This window comes from Primulina eburnea, chromosome 5 (assembly GCF_022965805.1).
Source record: "Primulina eburnea isolate SZY01 chromosome 5, ASM2296580v1, whole genome shotgun sequence".
Taxonomy (NCBI): Eukaryota; Viridiplantae; Streptophyta; class Magnoliopsida; order Lamiales; family Gesneriaceae; genus Primulina; species Primulina eburnea.
In genome coordinates, this window is record NC_133105.1 from 1,592,060 (window position 1) to 1,609,896 (window position 17,837).

Genomic DNA, 17,837 nt, shown 5'->3' on the forward strand with positions numbered 1-17,837 from the left:
TCAATTTAGTCCCTCCATAATTTGTCAAATTTCACTTTAGTCCATCGATAATGATAAAAAAAGATTGTACACACGCATCGCGTGTGCAGAATAACTAGTATATATATATTAATGAAAAATCTGGGTCGACAACAAGGAAAAGTTCAAAGCCAACCAAATTTACTCATTTCCAACCCCGCACCTTTATATAATTTTTATTTTATATTTATATTTAATATACCATATTTTACATTTTGTATAATCTGTCCATAATTTTGTATTTTGTAGTAAAAATATTAATTAAAAATAACAAAATATTACGTTTGCTCGACTGGTCCTGAAATATTTGTCGTGTCATTCGTATGGATTTTTTTGTATTACACATGAGATATTTTTTCACATTATTTGGTGCAATTTAATTCATAATGTTATCTTTTCATTAAAATACCGCTTTGTTATTTATTTTATAAATAATAAAATATTTGAACGACGCTACAACTGATTTATCCGAATTATTGCATCACACTGAAATGTGACTTGCATTGGATGTCATCATTGGAGTCGATAGAAATAATCTGATCATCAAAAAATTCACATTAGGGGGAAAAAACTAAATGGAAAAAATTCGAGAATGGATCCTTAAAAGCTTTACATATATATTTTAATTCTTTTATTTTTTTTGGTTTTTTTTTGTCTTAATCTTTCTTTTCCTCCCAATCAAAAGTTTCACTTTTAAATGTTTTTAATTTCTCTTTTTAAAATATATTATAATTCCTTTTTTTTTCATTTTTTAATTTTTTGTTTTCCTTTTTCTAACCAAATGTTTGTCATATTGATGGAACTTCGATATTTTTTGATAAAATTGATTGTTTGATGAAAATGAGTGAATCAAGTGTGTGAAAATAACTAAAATTGAAACATAAAATATGTTTTACTTTCAAAACAAATGAGATAAATAAACAAAAAGTTCAAATATTTGAAAAAGAAAGAATTACAATATATTTTTAAAAAACAAAAAATATTTTGAAAATGAAAATGTGGAGTGAGAGTAAAAAAAAAGATTAAAACAAAAAAATCTAAAATGAGAATAAAAAAATTAAAAAATATAATCTTTTTTTATAAAATTTTTTGGCACAGTATCCTTACTGTGGGATGCCTAGAGGATCCATTTCCAAAAAATTCTTGTTAAAAATGAAGAACCACAAAAAAACGTCCACAAGTTCATCCAATCTTGTAAGTTTTTGCAAGGATGATATAACCAAATTAATGATTAAACAAGCTACAAAATGAAGCCAACAATGTCAACTTTCGATGAATTTGAGCTAGAACGGTGACTGGCCAGCAGCCCAAAATGGTTCGTTCGGCATCTGATCGGAGGTTAGAAAATTTGGTGGCATACCTTGAAACAAAGAAGAGTCAGCTGAAATTTGGTGCTGCTGCTGATTATGTGGATGTGCCGGCTGCCCACCAAAGCTCGCCTGCGCTGGAGATCCAAGTGAGGTTCCCTCGACTGGAATAGCATCATCTTCTTCTTCAATCGGCAATCTTTCATATGCAGCGTTGCTAAATGAAGCAGCCATTAGAATAACCGGTCCCGACGCAAGTAGCGGTCCCACCACACTGCCTCCCACCACCTGCCCCTGACCGCCGGATAAATATACAGTAAGCCCGGTGGCTGCAGGCGGAGCAGGTGGCGGTAGAAACGATCCCGTCAACGACAATATCTCAAACCGACCATGTAAAGTCACTGCCGACCTCGGGGAGGCAGGCTGCTTTAGGATGACATTCACCACGTAACCACTTCCGCTCATAATGCAAATACCCTTCTGGCGGCGGCGCGCGAAGTTGGAGACACTGTCAATGATATCGCAGCCATCGGATACCTCCATGACATGGGTTCGCAGCGCGTTTCCACCGTCACGGGTGATGACTACCGGTGCCTTAGGTTTGTTTTTCGAACCGGCGGGTCGTCCCCGAGGCCTTCTTGACCCAGACATTTCTCCTCTTCCGGCCTCTATGCCGCCATCCTTTCCGGAAGAATCAGTGTTTCCCTCCTCGCGACTTCGCTTCTGGCCCATGTTCAGGCCGTTGCCACTGGATTCGCTTTGCTCGTCTTCGGAGTTTTGGCTATGGCGGTGGAAATAATGCCGTAAATAGTCATCCATTGTTTTCGTACTTTGCGGCTCTTAACCAAAAGCTATAAATAATCTAGAGATGAGATGAGACTCGTAATAAATCGATTCGAAGCTCAAAAATCCAAAAAGCAATAAAGAAAATGGCTTCTAGATTTTTCAAAACATTTAATTCTGATCAAAGTGGACTTTAATTCATCTCTCTCACAGAGAAGCAGACTTGTACACACACTCACCATGTGTATCTACATTTACATCTATCTATTCACACCTCCACTACAAAGTTCAACTTGCATGGCTTTTTGTCCTTATGTTTGCCAAATGTCTCGGCCTCCTCAATGAAAAAAAGACACATTTTCTTTGTCTACCGTGAATTTGAAGCTTCTGTCTCTTTTATACTTTGGATCGATTTGGCTTGTTCACATTAATATTAATACACACACACACTGACATTGTCGTCCATTCCAATTATATACTTTATTTCTCATTTTTCATAAATATATAAACATCTATTTATATTTATTAATATTTTTTTTAATAGAGTAGAATTGGAAAATGTTTGTATAATTGATATTTTTTAATCTTTTGTGAAAAAAATAGTTTGAACAGAATCCTTGAAATATTAATTTAATCGATTTACTCATTATTCAAAGAAAGTTAGCGACTACCAGTTCCGTCGTTTTTAAAAGGTTTGTGTAATGTAAGATAGGAAAAACACGATTTAGAAAAGGAGACGACCACCATTTTCCCGCATCCAACTCTCGCCCATTGCTTTGAATTTTGATGCAAAAAGTTGATACAAGCAGCTGAATGCAAACATTTTTCCCGTTAATTTACTCAAAACTATCACATTTAAATTATTTAATTTAATTGACCTACTTGTGATGTAGTATGTTTTTCAAAGTGCAATCTTACTTTTAGGCCGATTTACCCAAGTCTATATCTATATATAAAAAAATAACTAAGTTGGGACCAAAGTCTAGAGACTTGGTATAATTGTGCATACTTATATGACGGCTCACACTAAATATTCAAATGTAAAACGAAATTTTAATTCGATATTCAATTTTAAATCCTTCTTCAAATAAAATATGTTTGGGATTTTCCCAAGCCTTATCTTATAAATGCAATTGGAGATTTTTGCTTTTTTTTTTTTTATTTATGAAACTAAATGCAATTAATTGAATGTAGAAGGAAGTAGCCAGATGTCTTCTTCCCCAGTATCCGTGGGTCTATTCAATCAATATGAGCTTATCTTTTACTTGAGTATTAATGGTCTCCACTCAACGGTATTTATTGATGCAGTTGGTTCCTAGCTCCAATAAATTAATTGTATGGTCACTTGGATAGTTGAAATGGCAGTGTATCATGGACATCTATCGAAATATCAGATAATCAATTTTTTTTTTTTGTTAGTTTGATTATATCATATTGCTTATCTGATATAATTTACTTTTGATTTAGAGTAGGTCTTATATGACGCCGTCTTATGGATCATAATTTGTGAGACGGGTCAACCCTACCCATATTCATAATAAAAAGTAATACTTTTGCAAGGGTGACCCAAATAAGAGATCCGTCTCACAGATACGACCCGTAAGACCGTCTCACACAAGTTTTTGCCTTTGATTTATAGTTTTGTTGATTTTTTGAATTTATTCAAAACACATACAAAATTTAAAAATGTATCACACCAACGTAATCACCAAATGAAATTTATCAACATGAAAAATCCATTATTTCTAACCTAATTTACTTTATCAGAGTGATTTATTAATCTTTTGAGTTTACTCAAAACACACAGAGCTCAGCATATAATTTATCTAAAGTAATTTACTTGATCAAAGTGATTTATAAGTTGTGTTAGTCTTTTGAGTTTGCTCAAATCACATTCGAAATTAAAAAATACATCAGACCAATATTATCACCAAATCAATTTTTTGGTCATCATCAATAACCATACTATATTTAAACTGTCTCAACTCAATTAGGTATCTGATGTAGAAAAAAAACGATATTACTTTGAGAATATGCAAGTGTTGTATATTTAGTTTTTGACAAAAATTTATGTGAGGCAATCACACGGGTCGTATTTTATGAGATAAATATCTATCTAGGTCATCAATGAAAAAGTATTACTTTTTATGCTAAGAGTATTACTTTTTATTGTGAATATCGATAGGGTTGACTCGTCTCACAGATAAATATTCGTGAGACCGTCTCCCGAGACTTACTCCTAGTATTTTGGATATTTTTACGAGTTTTGGTTTCTATGTGTCTAGTTGAATATATTGACAAATATCTCAATTAAAATAAGATTCATTTAAAAATACGATTTCATCTTCACCTAAATTGTTTTAAGTCTAAATACATTTTTAAAAAAAATTAAATCAACTACACATTTTTTCTAAATTTATTTTATTAATTGTTTGTTAAAAATATATTGTTTTTATTTAAATATATTGCCATATTGTATAAACTAGAATTATTAATCATAATATATATATCAATTAATAATTATATTCTCAAATAAATATAAATATATAATGAAATGATAAATATATTTTGATCAAATTAATATAAATATATAATGAAATGATAAATATATTTTGATATATTGATTGATAAAAATATAATAATATAAATAATTTTTTTTGATCTATATTAAATTAAAATACACGTATTCAAACTACGAAACGTATTAAGAAGACAAAAATCAAGTGCAAAAACTTTCACGTGCGCCGATTTTTTTATCAAGAGATTTGTCTCTTTATTATTTATAATATAACTTGATGTTAAATATTCTTTTATTTTTTAATTGATAAATATAATTAAAATAATGATTATCTTGTTTTTAGAGTAGAAAACAATACAATTACTTTGCATTTTTTATTCAATTTTTTTCATTTGTGATGTTAGAAAATGATATCAATAACAAAAAAAAAAAAAAAACAATGATGTGTTGATAAGTGAAAAAACGATTGAAAAAAAAAAAAAAGAAGAGAAAAATGTAACCAATCCCAACCAAATCACAAGATTTTCCTTGGAATCACGACAAAAAACTCCGACAACATATCTTTGTTTCCGTCCACTCATTCTTCGATCGCCTTATCTTCTAACACTGAGCCTTCATTTACGCGGATGGACTGCTTATTTTCAGTCCCCTGCTCTCAATTCGGCTCCTTCCAAAGCCGCCGCCGCCGCCGCAAATGGGTTCCAAACTTGGGTTCGACGTAGCAAAGCCGAGGTTTTTAATGGCTCCAATCAGGAAACCATTCGTTTCTGTTTCTTCCTTACCGTCTTCTGCTCCAGGAGCTCACTCGATTCATTTTGGTGCCGCCAAGTTGTCGTTTCAACGGAGAATACTGGATGTTTCCGCCAAGGCCACTACTGACAAGCCAGGTTAGGATTCTGATCTTGAGCCAATGACTATCCTGTGTCATATTTGTGCAAGAAAACTCCTGCTTTGTGAAAGAAAACATCTTGTTTGTGAAAAAATCAAATAAGGTCAATCATGCAGATGTGTATCCCAGCCTGAACCACCATCTGTTGTTTAAATCAATGGTACATGAATGAAAATTATAGTTATACAGAATTTAGTTAAAATCAACAGAGATATGGCTAGTGACTACTGAGCTTAAAAAGTTCTACCTGTTAAGTTTTATCAAAGAAGACACTTCCCATGTGCAGTTTGAACAAATTGTCATTCTTTCTGTTTCATTGATCATCTTCAGGACTTTTATCGCAAAGCATTAGCATTTATTTCCTTTGAAAATCTCTTTAACCTGCCACAGACGTGGTATATTTTCTTGATTTATTATTCCGATGGCAAGATTTGGTCCTTGGAATACTTGCCATATTTAGGTTATTGAATCCCATCTACCCTTCAGGTCAGGCCCAAGAAGATGATGTGGTTGACAGCAATGTCTTACCCTATTGTAGCTTAGATAGAAAACGAAAAAAGACTATTGGGGAGATGGAACAAGAATTTCTTCAGGCACTTCAGGTGATGATTGAAGGTCTTTTCCTCCGATTTTTACTTGTCGAATTCATAATTTGAAATCTGATCTACTGCTTTATCGCAGGCTTTCTATTATGAAGGAAAATCCACCATGTCGAATGAGGAATTTGACAACCTCAAGGAAGAACTAATGTGGGAGGGGAGCAGTGTTGTAATGCTAAGTACTGTACTTCTATCCCAACTTTTATTTTTACTTGCTATTTGTCATGTTTGAATTTGAATCAATTGTGTAATTTGTAAATGGATTTTTTTGCAATGAAGGTGCTAATGAACAGAGGTTTTTGGAAGCTTCAATGGCATATGTATCTGGGAACCAAATTTTGACAGACAAAGAGTTTGACGAACTGAAACAGAAACTTAAGGTTTGTTTAACTTAAGAATGAACTTCAGAAAGTGAATAATATATTTTAAATCGGTGACGGTGTTTATTATTCCATTAGTATTTCTTCAAAAAACATTTAATCAAGAAAGTAAAATATGTTCTTGCACGATATCTTAGTACTTGAATGAGTCATCATCTTAGAAACCTACCTATATTGTTTAGCTTCTGTCATATTATATGACTCTCCGGCATATCTTTTGAGTATTCAAGTGATACTTTATATTGTCTTACTTTTTCCCTGGCTTCCTTACATTTCTTCCATTTATCATTTCCATTAACATCTTGTAGATGGATGGAAGTGAGATTGTGGTTGAAGGTCCTCGTTGCAGTCTTCGTAGTAGAAAGGTTAGTTATTGTGCCTCACCTTTTTTCCTGTATTTACTCTCAGTTTCTTTTCTTTATGCCCTAGTTCTGTGTGACTTGGACACTTTAAGGAAATTGAAGTTTCCATTAGGCACTTGATGAGCCTTAGCTTTTGAGGGAGAAATAGGGTGTTTAACTCACTGAATTTTCATTTGGATTTTAATCTATGAAATTTATCAAGAATGGAGATTTTAGTTCATTAATTTTCTCAGGTGGTTTTTGGCTACAATTTTAGGAACATGCGAGTTTATAACTTATTAATTTTTCACAGGTCGGTATTCAGCTGGAAAAATTTAAGAATATATGAGTTTTAGGTAATTGATTTTCAGTGGTCGTTTTTAGCGAATTTGAAATATTATAAAGGCGGTGATTTATCCATTAGATGACATTTATATTCGGGAAACAAAGTTCCTCAGTTCATTAGATGACATTTATAATCGGGAAACATAATTCCTCATTCAGTTCTCTTCAGTAGCTGGATTGTTTCCTTGCGGTTCTCGACTTCTCTATGTTTTTCATATTAGTGATTTTGCATAGTTCCTCTTGGTTTAACTTATAGTATTTCGTCATTTGTATTTAATCTTATTTTATGGTATCAGGTTGTGATGGATGCAATTGCAATTCTGATATTTAGCACGTATGTGCTCTCTACTGAATTTTATTTCTTTGTCTTGCAGGTTTATAGCGATCTCTCTGTTGACTACCTCAAAATGTTTCTTTTGAATGTACCAGCAGCTGTGGTTGCCTTGGGATTGTAAGTGACTAAATATTGGAATGAATGTTTATTTTATTCGCAAAATCGAATTTCATTGACCCAAAGGAAACTTCAATGAAGTAGTTTATGAATTACTCGATGATAGCATTCTAAAAGAATTCTTGCTAACAACAATGAATGAAGTTCGAGAAGATATCTTTTTACATGCAGAGTTTTTAAAGATTTTGTTTAATATGCAATCAAGATCAACTTTATTATTGGATTCTAATATACCTACCCTGGTGTTGTATCATTCGTTTTTTCTTTCTGTGAAGAACATAATACTTGTGCTAACTGATTTATTCCACTCTCCTTTTTAGGTTTTTCTTTCTTGACGATTTGACGGGATTCGAAATCACCTATCTTTTAGAGGTAATAAAGTGGTACAATTTTTTTTTATCCTTTCGCTCTTTCTTGCATCTGACAGCATTGTTCAAAATGTTCCTTGTATACGGTAGCGCGTATTGCTACAATTTGACACAAAGATTCACTTGCTCAAACTGGAATATTAATTCAAATAAATATTCAGATGCTTCGGATAATCTACATTAACTTGGATACTTTCTTGCATAAACTCTAAAAGCATTATCTTTGCAGCTGCCAGAGCCATTCAGTTTCATTTTCACATGGTTTGCAGCTATCCCCGTGATATTATGGTTGTCTTTCACGCTCACAAACTTCATTGTGAAAGATTTCTTGATCTTGGTGGTAAGATTTGAATAAAGATATGAAATTTGCAATCTCGCTCTACAGTCTACATATTCTTAAATCGATGAGATTTAATATTTCAGGGCCTCTGTCCAAACTGTGGCACAGAAAACAATTCATTCTTTGGTACCATATTATCTGTATCAAGTGGGGGTGACACCAACAAAGTAAAATGTTCAAAGTAAGTTCGATGATTTTATGCCTTCTCTAGCTATGACAATTTTTTTGATATCGAATCACAGTTCAACTGGAACTGTGCTCGGGTCTAGTTTCGGACTTTAGCTAAATTGTTCCCTTTTCCCATTGTGACTACTAAACATTGTTTAGTTGTGGGACGGAGATGTTGTACGACTCGAAGTCACGGTTGATCACATTGCCTGAAGGAAGTGAGGCATGAGTTCTGGTACGTACGCTTCGGCTCCCTCTCTCAAGTAGGCAGTTTTTTTCATTTGAAACCTGCATGAGATTTTGTTCTTCAGTCAATTTATGTAAATAACCGAAGATTTTCGAATTTTATGCAGAATATAGTGGATTTGAAGTGGATACATGGATGTGGAAGAGGAGAAAATGTACAACTTATGTATATATGAGGATATATTTAGAGAAGAGGAGTTTTCAGCTCAAAAAAGATTACAATGGCAAATGCTTGATAGTTTTGAGTGTTTATATGTATGTAGCAGCTTGTATCATGCGTATGTTCATAACAAAATAAACAAATTAGAAGTTTGAGCTTGAATTTTTCTAGCCTATTGGAATCTCAGAAAAGGAACTAGTTTCGGCTTGACTTGAAGTTTGAATTTCAGCGCAAGTTGTTTTTATCTGAGCTTAATTATTGAACTGATTTTTATTTGCTTAAGTGGGATTTATTTAAAAAATCTACATATCTGATCAGCTAAGCAATTTTCGATAGTCAATTTCAATTTTGGACACAAAATTTGACCGAATTTGCAAGGAAGTCTGCACTGGATTTGCTTACCCGTATAACTTTTCAAAGCGTAATTGTATTATTTCTTTGCCATGCGTAAAATGTGAAAGTGTATGATTTCCAAAATGTAACCAAATAATATACCCATAATTGATAAATCGCTCCATATTATGCATTAATCATGAAAATCAATGTTTTTACGTTTTTATACGTCATAAAATGTTAAGTATTCTACTTTGACTTGAGCAGCAACATGTTCGTGATGGCGACTAAGGTTGTACTTTCATGTATTCTATTTCTGATATGTATAAATATTACATTTTCAAGTCAATTTGGACATGGAGAGATGAACTGAGGAGGAATCATGGCTTCTTTGATTCATATATGGCGCCTGCTTAGCTTCTTCTTGATGTTGATTGCTGCAACTGCTGTCGGAGATTCGACACCGATCTTCCGACCGAGCGCTTGGGAACTTGTTTATGCTACATTCTATGGTGACAGTTCCGGGAACTGAATGAGTGAGTTATAATTTCTCATGTATGTTTGGATTTTAGTAATGTGAATAAACGCAATAATTGTCGATGTGTTTGCGTAGTTTGATATTTGAAAATTAGTGTAATACTTGTTCCAATACATGATTGGGTTGGCCGGGATAGGTGGAACGTGTGGTTACGGGAACGTGTACGAGCAGTGCTTCCCAGTTGATGTGCGTGAAGTCGAAATCGTATTTTACTTCGTTGATTTAATTATTTCAAGTGGAAATACTCGTTCTTATTTTAGAAAAATTGTATTTTTTATTATGTATCAATATTAATTGTTCTTTTATATTTTCGAACTTAAAGTCATAATTCATCGTATCTAATTTTTTTAGCAATTTTATTTTATTTTATTTATAAAAAAGTAGTTTTTTTTAGGATGTATTACTGATGTGACACTAAATTGTGCAATGATATATCAACACTCATAATAAAAAAGATTAAAGTTGTAAAAATTGAAAAATACAAACTAAAATTGAAATTTGATAAACATAAAAACTCTTGTGAGACGGTGTCACGGATCAATCTCGTGGGTCGAATCTCTTATTTGGGTCATCCATGAAAAAATATTACTTTTTATGCTAAGATTGTTATTTTTTATTGTGAATATCGGTAAGATTAACTCGTCTTACAGATAAAGATTCGTGAGACCATCTCATAAGAGACTTACTCATTCATAAAATAGATGATCAAAATAACAAATTAATAAAAATACATTATTCAAAATTAAATTTTCCCTTTTATTTTCAAGACACAATTATTGATTCATGTCATCATCTTATGGTTCTCATCTGAAAATTCGAAACTCGAAAAGTCAATTTTAATTTGGTAAAATTCGATCTAATTAAATTCAACCGGATAAAATTTGATTTATATCCTTGCTGATTTTTTTTTCTATTTTAATAATATCGGTCCAATAAGGCTACCCAGTTAATAAAAAAATTATTATTTTAAAGATTTTATATTCACGTTATCTTATAGTTTTCTGCTCTCGAAATAATAAAATACTTATTTAGCTATTTATTTATACGCAAAAACTTTTATGATTTTTAATATTATTTATGTAAAAAATAAAGAATAATAAAAACCCAACTCAATCTAGATAAAATTATAATAATTCTTTAAAAAGTGTCATTTTTAAAAATAAGTATTTTGACAGAAATTTTTATATGTGAGATTATCCGATTATTATCATCATAAAAAATATTAATAAAAATAATATATTTAATATAAAAATAATATTATATTAATAAAAATAATATATTTAATATAAAAAAATATTTTTTATGAGTTAAATTAGATGAAAATCACAAAATTTATGTTGCATAAAATCTAACAAGCAACAGTTTTTGTGAATTTCTAGTAAAATAAAATTATTTGTTATGGTTTAATTACCCTTATACACCGGTTCATTTTCCCGCAACGCTGAACCGTGTTCTGTTATTTTTCCCGGTAAACATAATTACTCAGCGCTGTCTAGAAGGCATCCCCCGATCGCCCACCGCATCCCATCCTACCACCAGGCCCGCCGCTCCCAACAGCCGCCGGCGAAGGTACTACTTCCTCTCGAAAAGGAATTCAGAATGTCCCAGAAAAATATGGAAACCCCGAGCACAAGTGCATTGTCTACAGACCCGAAAACTCCAATGAGAATCACCGCATCCGAGCTTCTCCGCTCTTCCTATCATCGCCCTTCATCCTCCCGCACGATTTACAGCGACCGCTTCATCCCTAGTCGTTCCTCTTCCAACTTTGCCCTATTTAATCTGCCTAATTCCAATGCCGATGCTTCTTCTGACGATTCTAATTCTGCTTACACTACCCTTTTGAAGTCTGCTCTTTTCGGGCCCGAATGCGCTGGTGGTGCTAACGGGATTCAGCCATCGACTCCGGAGAAATCTGTTCACACGGGTCGATTTGGTGCTAATAATAACGGTAACGTTTGGCACATTACTCCTCCTAATTGTAACATTTTCAAGTACAAGACCGAGACTCGGAAATCTTTCCATTCTCTGTCGCCGTTTGGGTTTGATGATCAGCTTCCTGGGGTGTCTCATAGCCCTATTAAGGTTCCCAGAAAAGTTCCCAGGTCTCCCAACAAGGTTAGATTTTTATAATTCCTAGGGTTTTTTATTCTTGTTTTTTTTTTGCCTTCAGATTTCTTGTTTATTAGAATCTCTTGTGTGGTCAAAAAAAAAAATCTCTTGATAAAATATTTCTTTTGTTCCACGATTTGGGATTCGGATTTTGGATTTCTTAGATTATACATTTAAGTGGAGGTAGTGCTGTGAAGTGCAATGAATTTATGGTTTCCTCCGCCGATGGGTTTGGGGTTTCGTTGAGGTTTGTTTCCTTTACCTGAGGTTAACTGAATCCGGGTGGCATAATTTACTGTTTCTTATGTGCTCTTAGCTTTGTGTGGGGTATTTTTCTCGTTAGCGCGTTGTTTTGACTATTTTAGTTACTTTTGAAAACTTGTGTTTTTCTTTTGGAGACATTTTTGTTGGATACTATCCGGGGTGTGCCAATTTGAGCTGCTTAGAACTTATAGGTTGTATGGAATTTTGTCGTAGGTTTTGGATGCACCAGCACTGCAAGACGATTTTTATCTGAATCTTGTAGACTGGTCTTCACATAATGTGTTGGCTGTTGGGCTGGGCAACTGTGTTTATCTATGGCATGCTTCTAGCAGCAAGGTAAGACGTGTCCCTTCACTCTCTTTTTCTTGCCATTACACTCATGGAATGAAGGATTTTTTTATCAATAATTGTACAGGTTGTGAAGTTGTGTGAGTTGGGAATTGACGACAGTGTCTGTTCTGTTGGGTGGGCACAACGTGGTACACACCTTGCAATTGGCTCTAGCAATGGCAAAGTCCAGGTATGCAATGAACAATTTTGTGTCTCTTGTTATATACTCTAAATATTTTTCTTTGAGTTGTTTTGCTTTGCATTGAATCAAAATGCTTTTTGAAAAGCCAAAACAAGTTATTGTTGTTTTGTCTAGTATTTATTTCCACATTCTGACGATAACTGCTACAACATTATGCCATGCAGTTGTGGGATGCTTCTCGTTGTAAGAAGATAAGAACTATGGAGGGACATCGGTTGCGAGTTGGTGCTCTTGTGTGGAGTTCATCTCTGCTGTCATCAGGAAGCCGGGACAAATGTATTCTTCAGCGTGACGTACGAGCTCAGGACGACTATGTTAGTAAGCTGAGTGGACATAAATCAGAGGTCAGACCCTTACCTACTTTTAGCAGGCGTTCTATTACGGCTAGCTTCATTAATTTAATGTCAATCATTTGTGTTTTAGGTATGTGGTTTGAAGTGGTCCTATGACAACCGTGAATTAGCATCTGGTGGAAATGATAATCGAGTAAGTAGTTATCTTTCGTTGAATTTGAGTATCTTTTGTTCTGATTTGACTTAGATTAATGTTTGTTGATCCGAATCATTCAGATTGGATTTACAATTTTCTTTTGTAGCTTTTAGTATGGAACCAATACTCGAGTCAGCCAATACTAAAATATTGTGAACACACTGCTGCTGTAAAGGCTATAGCCTGGTCGCCTCACCTTCATGGACTTCTTGCTTCTGGAGGTGGCACTGCAGATCGATGCATTCGTTTCTGGAACACAACTACAAATTCACACCTAAGTTGTGTGGATACAGGGAGTCAGGTAATGTTCCTGTATTTACATTTCCGAGTGAATTTTGTAGCATGTGAATTTGATGACAATGTAATGTCGGTAGTCTATTATATGATTGAAGAACTTCAATTTGACATGTTGCGTTATTTCTCAATTTTTCATCAATCTTTATTGATTAAAAGAATGAGGGAAACTGAAATTTATATATTTCCTTAATCTTGTGGTGGTTTGTATTTTTTATTTTGGATTTAGTACTGTCTGCTCCATGTGACATGCCTGACATGTTATTTCTCCACCACACTTCCCACTCTCCGCCCCGTATGATAGGAAAAGACTCCTGCAAGACACAATTGAAATCTCCATTTATAGGAATGTAAGTTTTTAAAATTTCTGCCTTAAATGTAAAATATTGCAGGTGTGCAACCTTGTGTGGTCCAAGAATGTGAATGAACTTGTTAGCACTCATGGTTACTCGCAGAATCAAATTATTGTGTGGAGATATCCTTCGATGTCAAAGGTAACCGTAGATGAGCAAGAAATATATGGGAGCTCCATTTTTGTACGAATCCTATAGTCTTAGAATAATTTGAATCATTTTTCTGAACCAAAATGCAGCTGGCAACTCTCACTGGCCATACATACAGGGTACTTTATCTTGCTATCTCTCCAGATGGACAGGTATGCTACTGAAACTGCTGTTCCTTTATCTTTTGTTTATGTGATTTTTTAATGGACTTATCAGTAATAATTTTAATTCGCTGATTTTACTTTATCATAATGTTGATGATCTTTGCAGACAATAGTGACTGGAGCAGGAGATGAAACACTCAGATTCTGGACTGTATTTCCTTCTCCCAAGTCTCAGGTGAGTTCTCTGTTTCTCAATATGCTAGCTTTTTAGAGGTACTAGCATGATGCACGTGCGTTGCACGTAATATCAATTATATTATAAAAATTAAAAAAAATTGATTTTCTAAAAAACAATTTGAATCATTTTGTTATTTATCTGGGCTTAATTTCTTATCATATTAGACGTACTTTCAAAATTGTTTCTTAAATTAAAATTCAAATAGTTGATTTTATGTTATATAATAAATTGTAATGAACATAATATATAGAACAAAATAAACTGAAACAATTTTTTTAAAAAAATTATATATTCAAACACTATATATAAAGCATAATAACCTAAAAATCAACCAAATTATGGATTTTATCAATGTATAAATCATAATCTACAAAATCGAAACATACTAAAGACAAATAATTATCAATTTAAAATCACAGTGACTAACTCATAAAAACAATATTAAAACAAATGAAATAGTAATATTGATAGTAAAATATAACTTATAATTTTTATTTAACCTCCTAAGAATGTTTTTACTTTTTATTTTTACAAATCTATATCATGGACAATAAATTCTATATCGATCTTTCGTAGACTAACATTGATTACTATTAATTTCTTGTTAAATAAGTTTTAAAATAATAAATAAATCAACATATGTAAAGAAATGCACAAATAAGATTATATGATAAATATCAATAAACTCATATAATAATTATTAAATATAGATTTTAAACTTTTGGTATGATTTTCACCATTAAATTTTGAAATATAAGAAAAGAAATAAACTTTCATAAAAAATGTTATTTTTGTATCTATTGAATTAATTAGTTTGATTTCAAAATAATTAAATAATTTTAATTATATTATATTATAAAAATTAAAAAAAATATGATTTTCTAAAAAATAATTTGAATTATTTTGTTATTTATCTGAGCTTAATTTCTTATCATATTAGACGATTTATAAGAACTTATATAACTTACTTTCAAAATTGTTTCCTAGATTAAAATTCAAGCAGTTGATTTTATGTTATATAATAAATTGTAATGAACATAATGTATAAAACAAAATGAACTGAAACAAAATTTGTTAAAAAATTTATATATTCAAATAAAACGTATAAATCATAATAACCTAAAAATCAACCAAATTATGTATTTTACCAATGTATAAATCATAATCTACAAAAGCGAAGCGAACTAAAGATAAATAATTATCAATTTAAAATCACTATAACTAACTTTTAAAAACAATATTAATACAAATGAAATAGTAATATTGATAGTAAAATATAACTCATAATATTTAATCTAAAAAATAATTTGAATCATTTTGTTATTTATCTGAGCTTAATATCTTATCATATTAGACGATTTATAAGAAATTATATAACTTACTTTCAAAATTGTTTCTCAGATTAAAATTCAAGCAGTTGATTTTATGTTATATAATAAATTGTAATGAACATAATATATAAAACAAAATGAATTGAAACAAAATATTTTTAAAAAATTATATATTCAAACACAACGTATAAATCATAATAACCTAAAAATTAACCTAATTATGTATTTTACCAATGTATAAATCATAATCTACAAAAACGAAGCGTACTAAAGACAAATAATTATCAATTTAAAATCAGTGTGACTAACTCTTAAAAACATATTAATACAAATGAAATAGTAATATTGATAGTAAAATATAACTCATAATATTTAATTTAACCTCTTAATTTTTTTTTACTTTTTATTTTTACAATTCTATATATCATGGATAATAAATTCTATATATCGATCTTTCGTAAACTAACATTGATGACTGTTAATTTCTTGTTAAATAAGTTTTAAAATAATAAATTAATCAATATATGTAAAAAGAATTACATTCAAATAAGATTAAATGGTAAATATCAAATAAACTCATATAATAATCATTAAATATAGCTTTGAAACTATATGATTTTAACCATTAAAATTTGAAATATAACAAAAGAAATAGATGTTCATATATATTTTTGTGATATTATAATTTATTACTTAATAGAAATTGCAATAAAATTATAATTACAAAAGTACAATAAAATCATTGGAAAAACATGTAGAGAGAAATAAAATCATTGGAAAACATGTAGAGAGAATTAAAAGGATAAAACATTTAAATGTAGTATAAAGATGAGTTAATTTGATAAAATTAATATAGGAGTTACATTCTAATCTTGAAGTGTGTATAAAAGGTTAATTTTGTCATTGCACAATTGGAAAACAATGCCCTTCAGGCTTCATCCACACTTTTATAGGTATATAGATATAGATAAGATTGTCCTTTCCGTGTTCCAGTCATGGGATAAATAATTGCATACTTGCTTAATATTGAATCTCTTTATACTGTATGAATTTGTCCTACAATACTCTGGACCGGGAAAAAAACGTCAACATGTATATTCAGCAATCAGCGGTGGCTACAACACGCCATTTATGACATAAAAAATTGATGAAAGATACACTGAAATTTGTACTATAGTCTTGTCCGGTAATTAGGCAAACAAATGTTATGCTACAAGCTGAACCTTATATAATTAAAGGTAAATGTTTTGGTTTTGTATGCTACGCTATTTTCCAGATTTGTGCCACATAAAATATCCCAACTCTTTGTTACATAAGATACCTAACGCAATCAAAATGTTATATAACAGAACACCGAGACTGAAATTGGAGCGTCGTCTCTTGGAAGAACTCGGATTCGTTGATTCGACGAAACCCCCATGCTACCCTAGGTCAGAATTACTTGTCTTTTATACGCTTCATTCATGTCGCATTTTCTGCCGTGGAGAATGAAAGGCAATGTGGAGAAACCAAATACTTACCGCCTGATCACACGAATTATGTGTAAAAAAAATTTTACTGAAGGTGGTGGCAAGATTAAGTTGATTGTTCTAACAATCAAGAAAGTTGGTAAATATGAATGAGACATTGTTGAATGAATGATGGTGATAAATTTATACAGTGGGAGTTTTTTTTTTATAATTTATTTTTGAGGGGATAAAACTAAGGGAGTGTTATTTAAAGCTGAGCAATAACTTCTCCCTTGTAATGAAAGGCTACAGTCTTAGTATCAAACGCATCTGCCTCCTCATTTGTAACATATTTTCTACTAATTTTTAATAATGGGGTTCCTTTTGTTGATTAATTTTTATTACTCGATTTGTACTTGTAAAAATGGTAGAAAATTACAAGTCAAGCAAAACGATTCAACATAAAAATATTTCAGTTGAAGTACCAAAGAATTCAGATTAATGATAAGGTATGTGATATAAATTAAATTTGGAAAATTGTGCTTTTATATTTGTATTTTGTGATTTTGATAATGTCAAATTTCAATTTTAGTTTGTTTTTTGTTTTTTTTTTCTACGATTTAGTCTTTTGTAAGATGTGATGTTGATGCAACACGAGTTGATGACGTGTGTGTTGGCATATTAATATTTTCATGAAAAAATATTAAAATTATCAAAAATTAGAAAACATAAAGACTA

General features: G+C 31.6%; 3 protein-coding genes and 1 long non-coding RNA gene across 5 annotated transcripts; 2 read left to right on the forward strand and 2 right to left on the reverse strand.

The window, feature by feature from the left end:
* Positions 1-1,173: 1,173 nt before the first annotated feature.
* Positions 1,174-2,344, reverse strand: LOC140832119 (AT-hook motif nuclear-localized protein 24-like). The gene has a single exon (XM_073195954.1). The coding sequence runs from the start codon at positions 2,142-2,144 to the stop codon at positions 1,302-1,304; it is 843 nt and encodes a 280-aa protein (XP_073052055.1). The 5' UTR covers positions 2,145-2,344; the 3' UTR covers positions 1,174-1,301.
* A 2,832-nt stretch (positions 2,345-5,176) lies between these two features.
* On the forward strand, positions 5,177-9,157 carry LOC140832120 (PGR5-like protein 1A, chloroplastic). 2 transcript variants are annotated; one of them, XM_073195956.1, is made up of 11 exons: positions 5,177-5,513; positions 6,002-6,117; positions 6,197-6,293; positions 6,394-6,494; positions 6,803-6,859; positions 7,555-7,631; positions 7,952-8,003; positions 8,229-8,339; positions 8,423-8,520; positions 8,667-8,770; positions 8,861-9,157. In XM_073195956.1, exons 1-10 carry the CDS (start codon positions 5,321-5,323, stop codon positions 8,734-8,736), a joined length of 972 nt encoding a protein of 323 aa, XP_073052057.1. In that variant the 5' UTR covers positions 5,177-5,320; the 3' UTR covers positions 8,737-8,770; positions 8,861-9,157. The 2 variants fall into 2 exon arrangements, with proteins under 2 accessions (XP_073052057.1, XP_073052056.1); XM_073195955.1 differs by having other exon boundaries at positions 5,179-5,513; positions 8,667-8,742.
* On the reverse strand, positions 8,872-9,577 carry LOC140832121 (uncharacterized). The gene is made up of 2 exons (XR_012118031.1): positions 9,466-9,577; positions 8,872-9,310 (listed from the first exon to the last, which is right to left on the reverse strand). It is a non-coding gene; the product is annotated as an uncharacterized lncRNA (long non-coding RNA).
* Positions 9,578-11,229: 1,652 nt separating this feature from the next.
* LOC140832122 (B-type cell cycle switch protein ccs52A-like) lies at positions 11,230-17,490 on the forward strand. The gene is made up of 10 exons (XM_073195957.1): positions 11,230-11,902; positions 12,374-12,496; positions 12,576-12,680; positions 12,857-13,036; positions 13,116-13,178; positions 13,288-13,482; positions 13,868-13,969; positions 14,068-14,130; positions 14,249-14,317; positions 17,001-17,490. The coding sequence occupies exons 1-10, from the start codon at positions 11,384-11,386 to the stop codon at positions 17,052-17,054; spliced, it is 1,473 nt and encodes a 490-aa protein (XP_073052058.1). The 5' UTR covers positions 11,230-11,383; the 3' UTR covers positions 17,055-17,490.
* The last annotated feature ends 347 nt before the right edge of the window (positions 17,491-17,837 follow it).

Coding starts and splice junctions, on each gene's coding strand:
- LOC140832119 (XM_073195954.1), bottom strand. CDS start 2,144: ATGGATGACTATTTACGGCATTATTTCCACCGCCATAGCCAAAACTCC.
- LOC140832120 (XM_073195956.1), top strand. CDS start 5,321: ATGGGTTCCAAACTTGGGTTCGACGTAGCAAAGCCGAGGTTTTTAATG. Junction 5,514..6,001: donor GGCCACTACTGACAAGCCAG/GTTAGGATTCTG, acceptor TCTACCCTTCAG/GTCAGGCCCAAGAAGATGAT. Junction 6,860..7,554: donor GCAGTCTTCGTAGTAGAAAG/GTTAGTTATTGT, acceptor TTTGTCTTGCAG/GTTTATAGCGATCTCTCTGT.
- LOC140832122 (XM_073195957.1), top strand. CDS start 11,384: ATGTCCCAGAAAAATATGGAAACCCCGAGCACAAGTGCATTGTCTACA. Junction 13,037..13,115: donor TGAGTGGACATAAATCAGAG/GTCAGACCCTTA, acceptor TTTGTGTTTTAG/GTATGTGGTTTGAAGTGGTC. Junction 14,318..17,000: donor TTCCTTCTCCCAAGTCTCAG/GTGAGTTCTCTG, acceptor GTTATATAACAG/AACACCGAGACTGAAATTGG.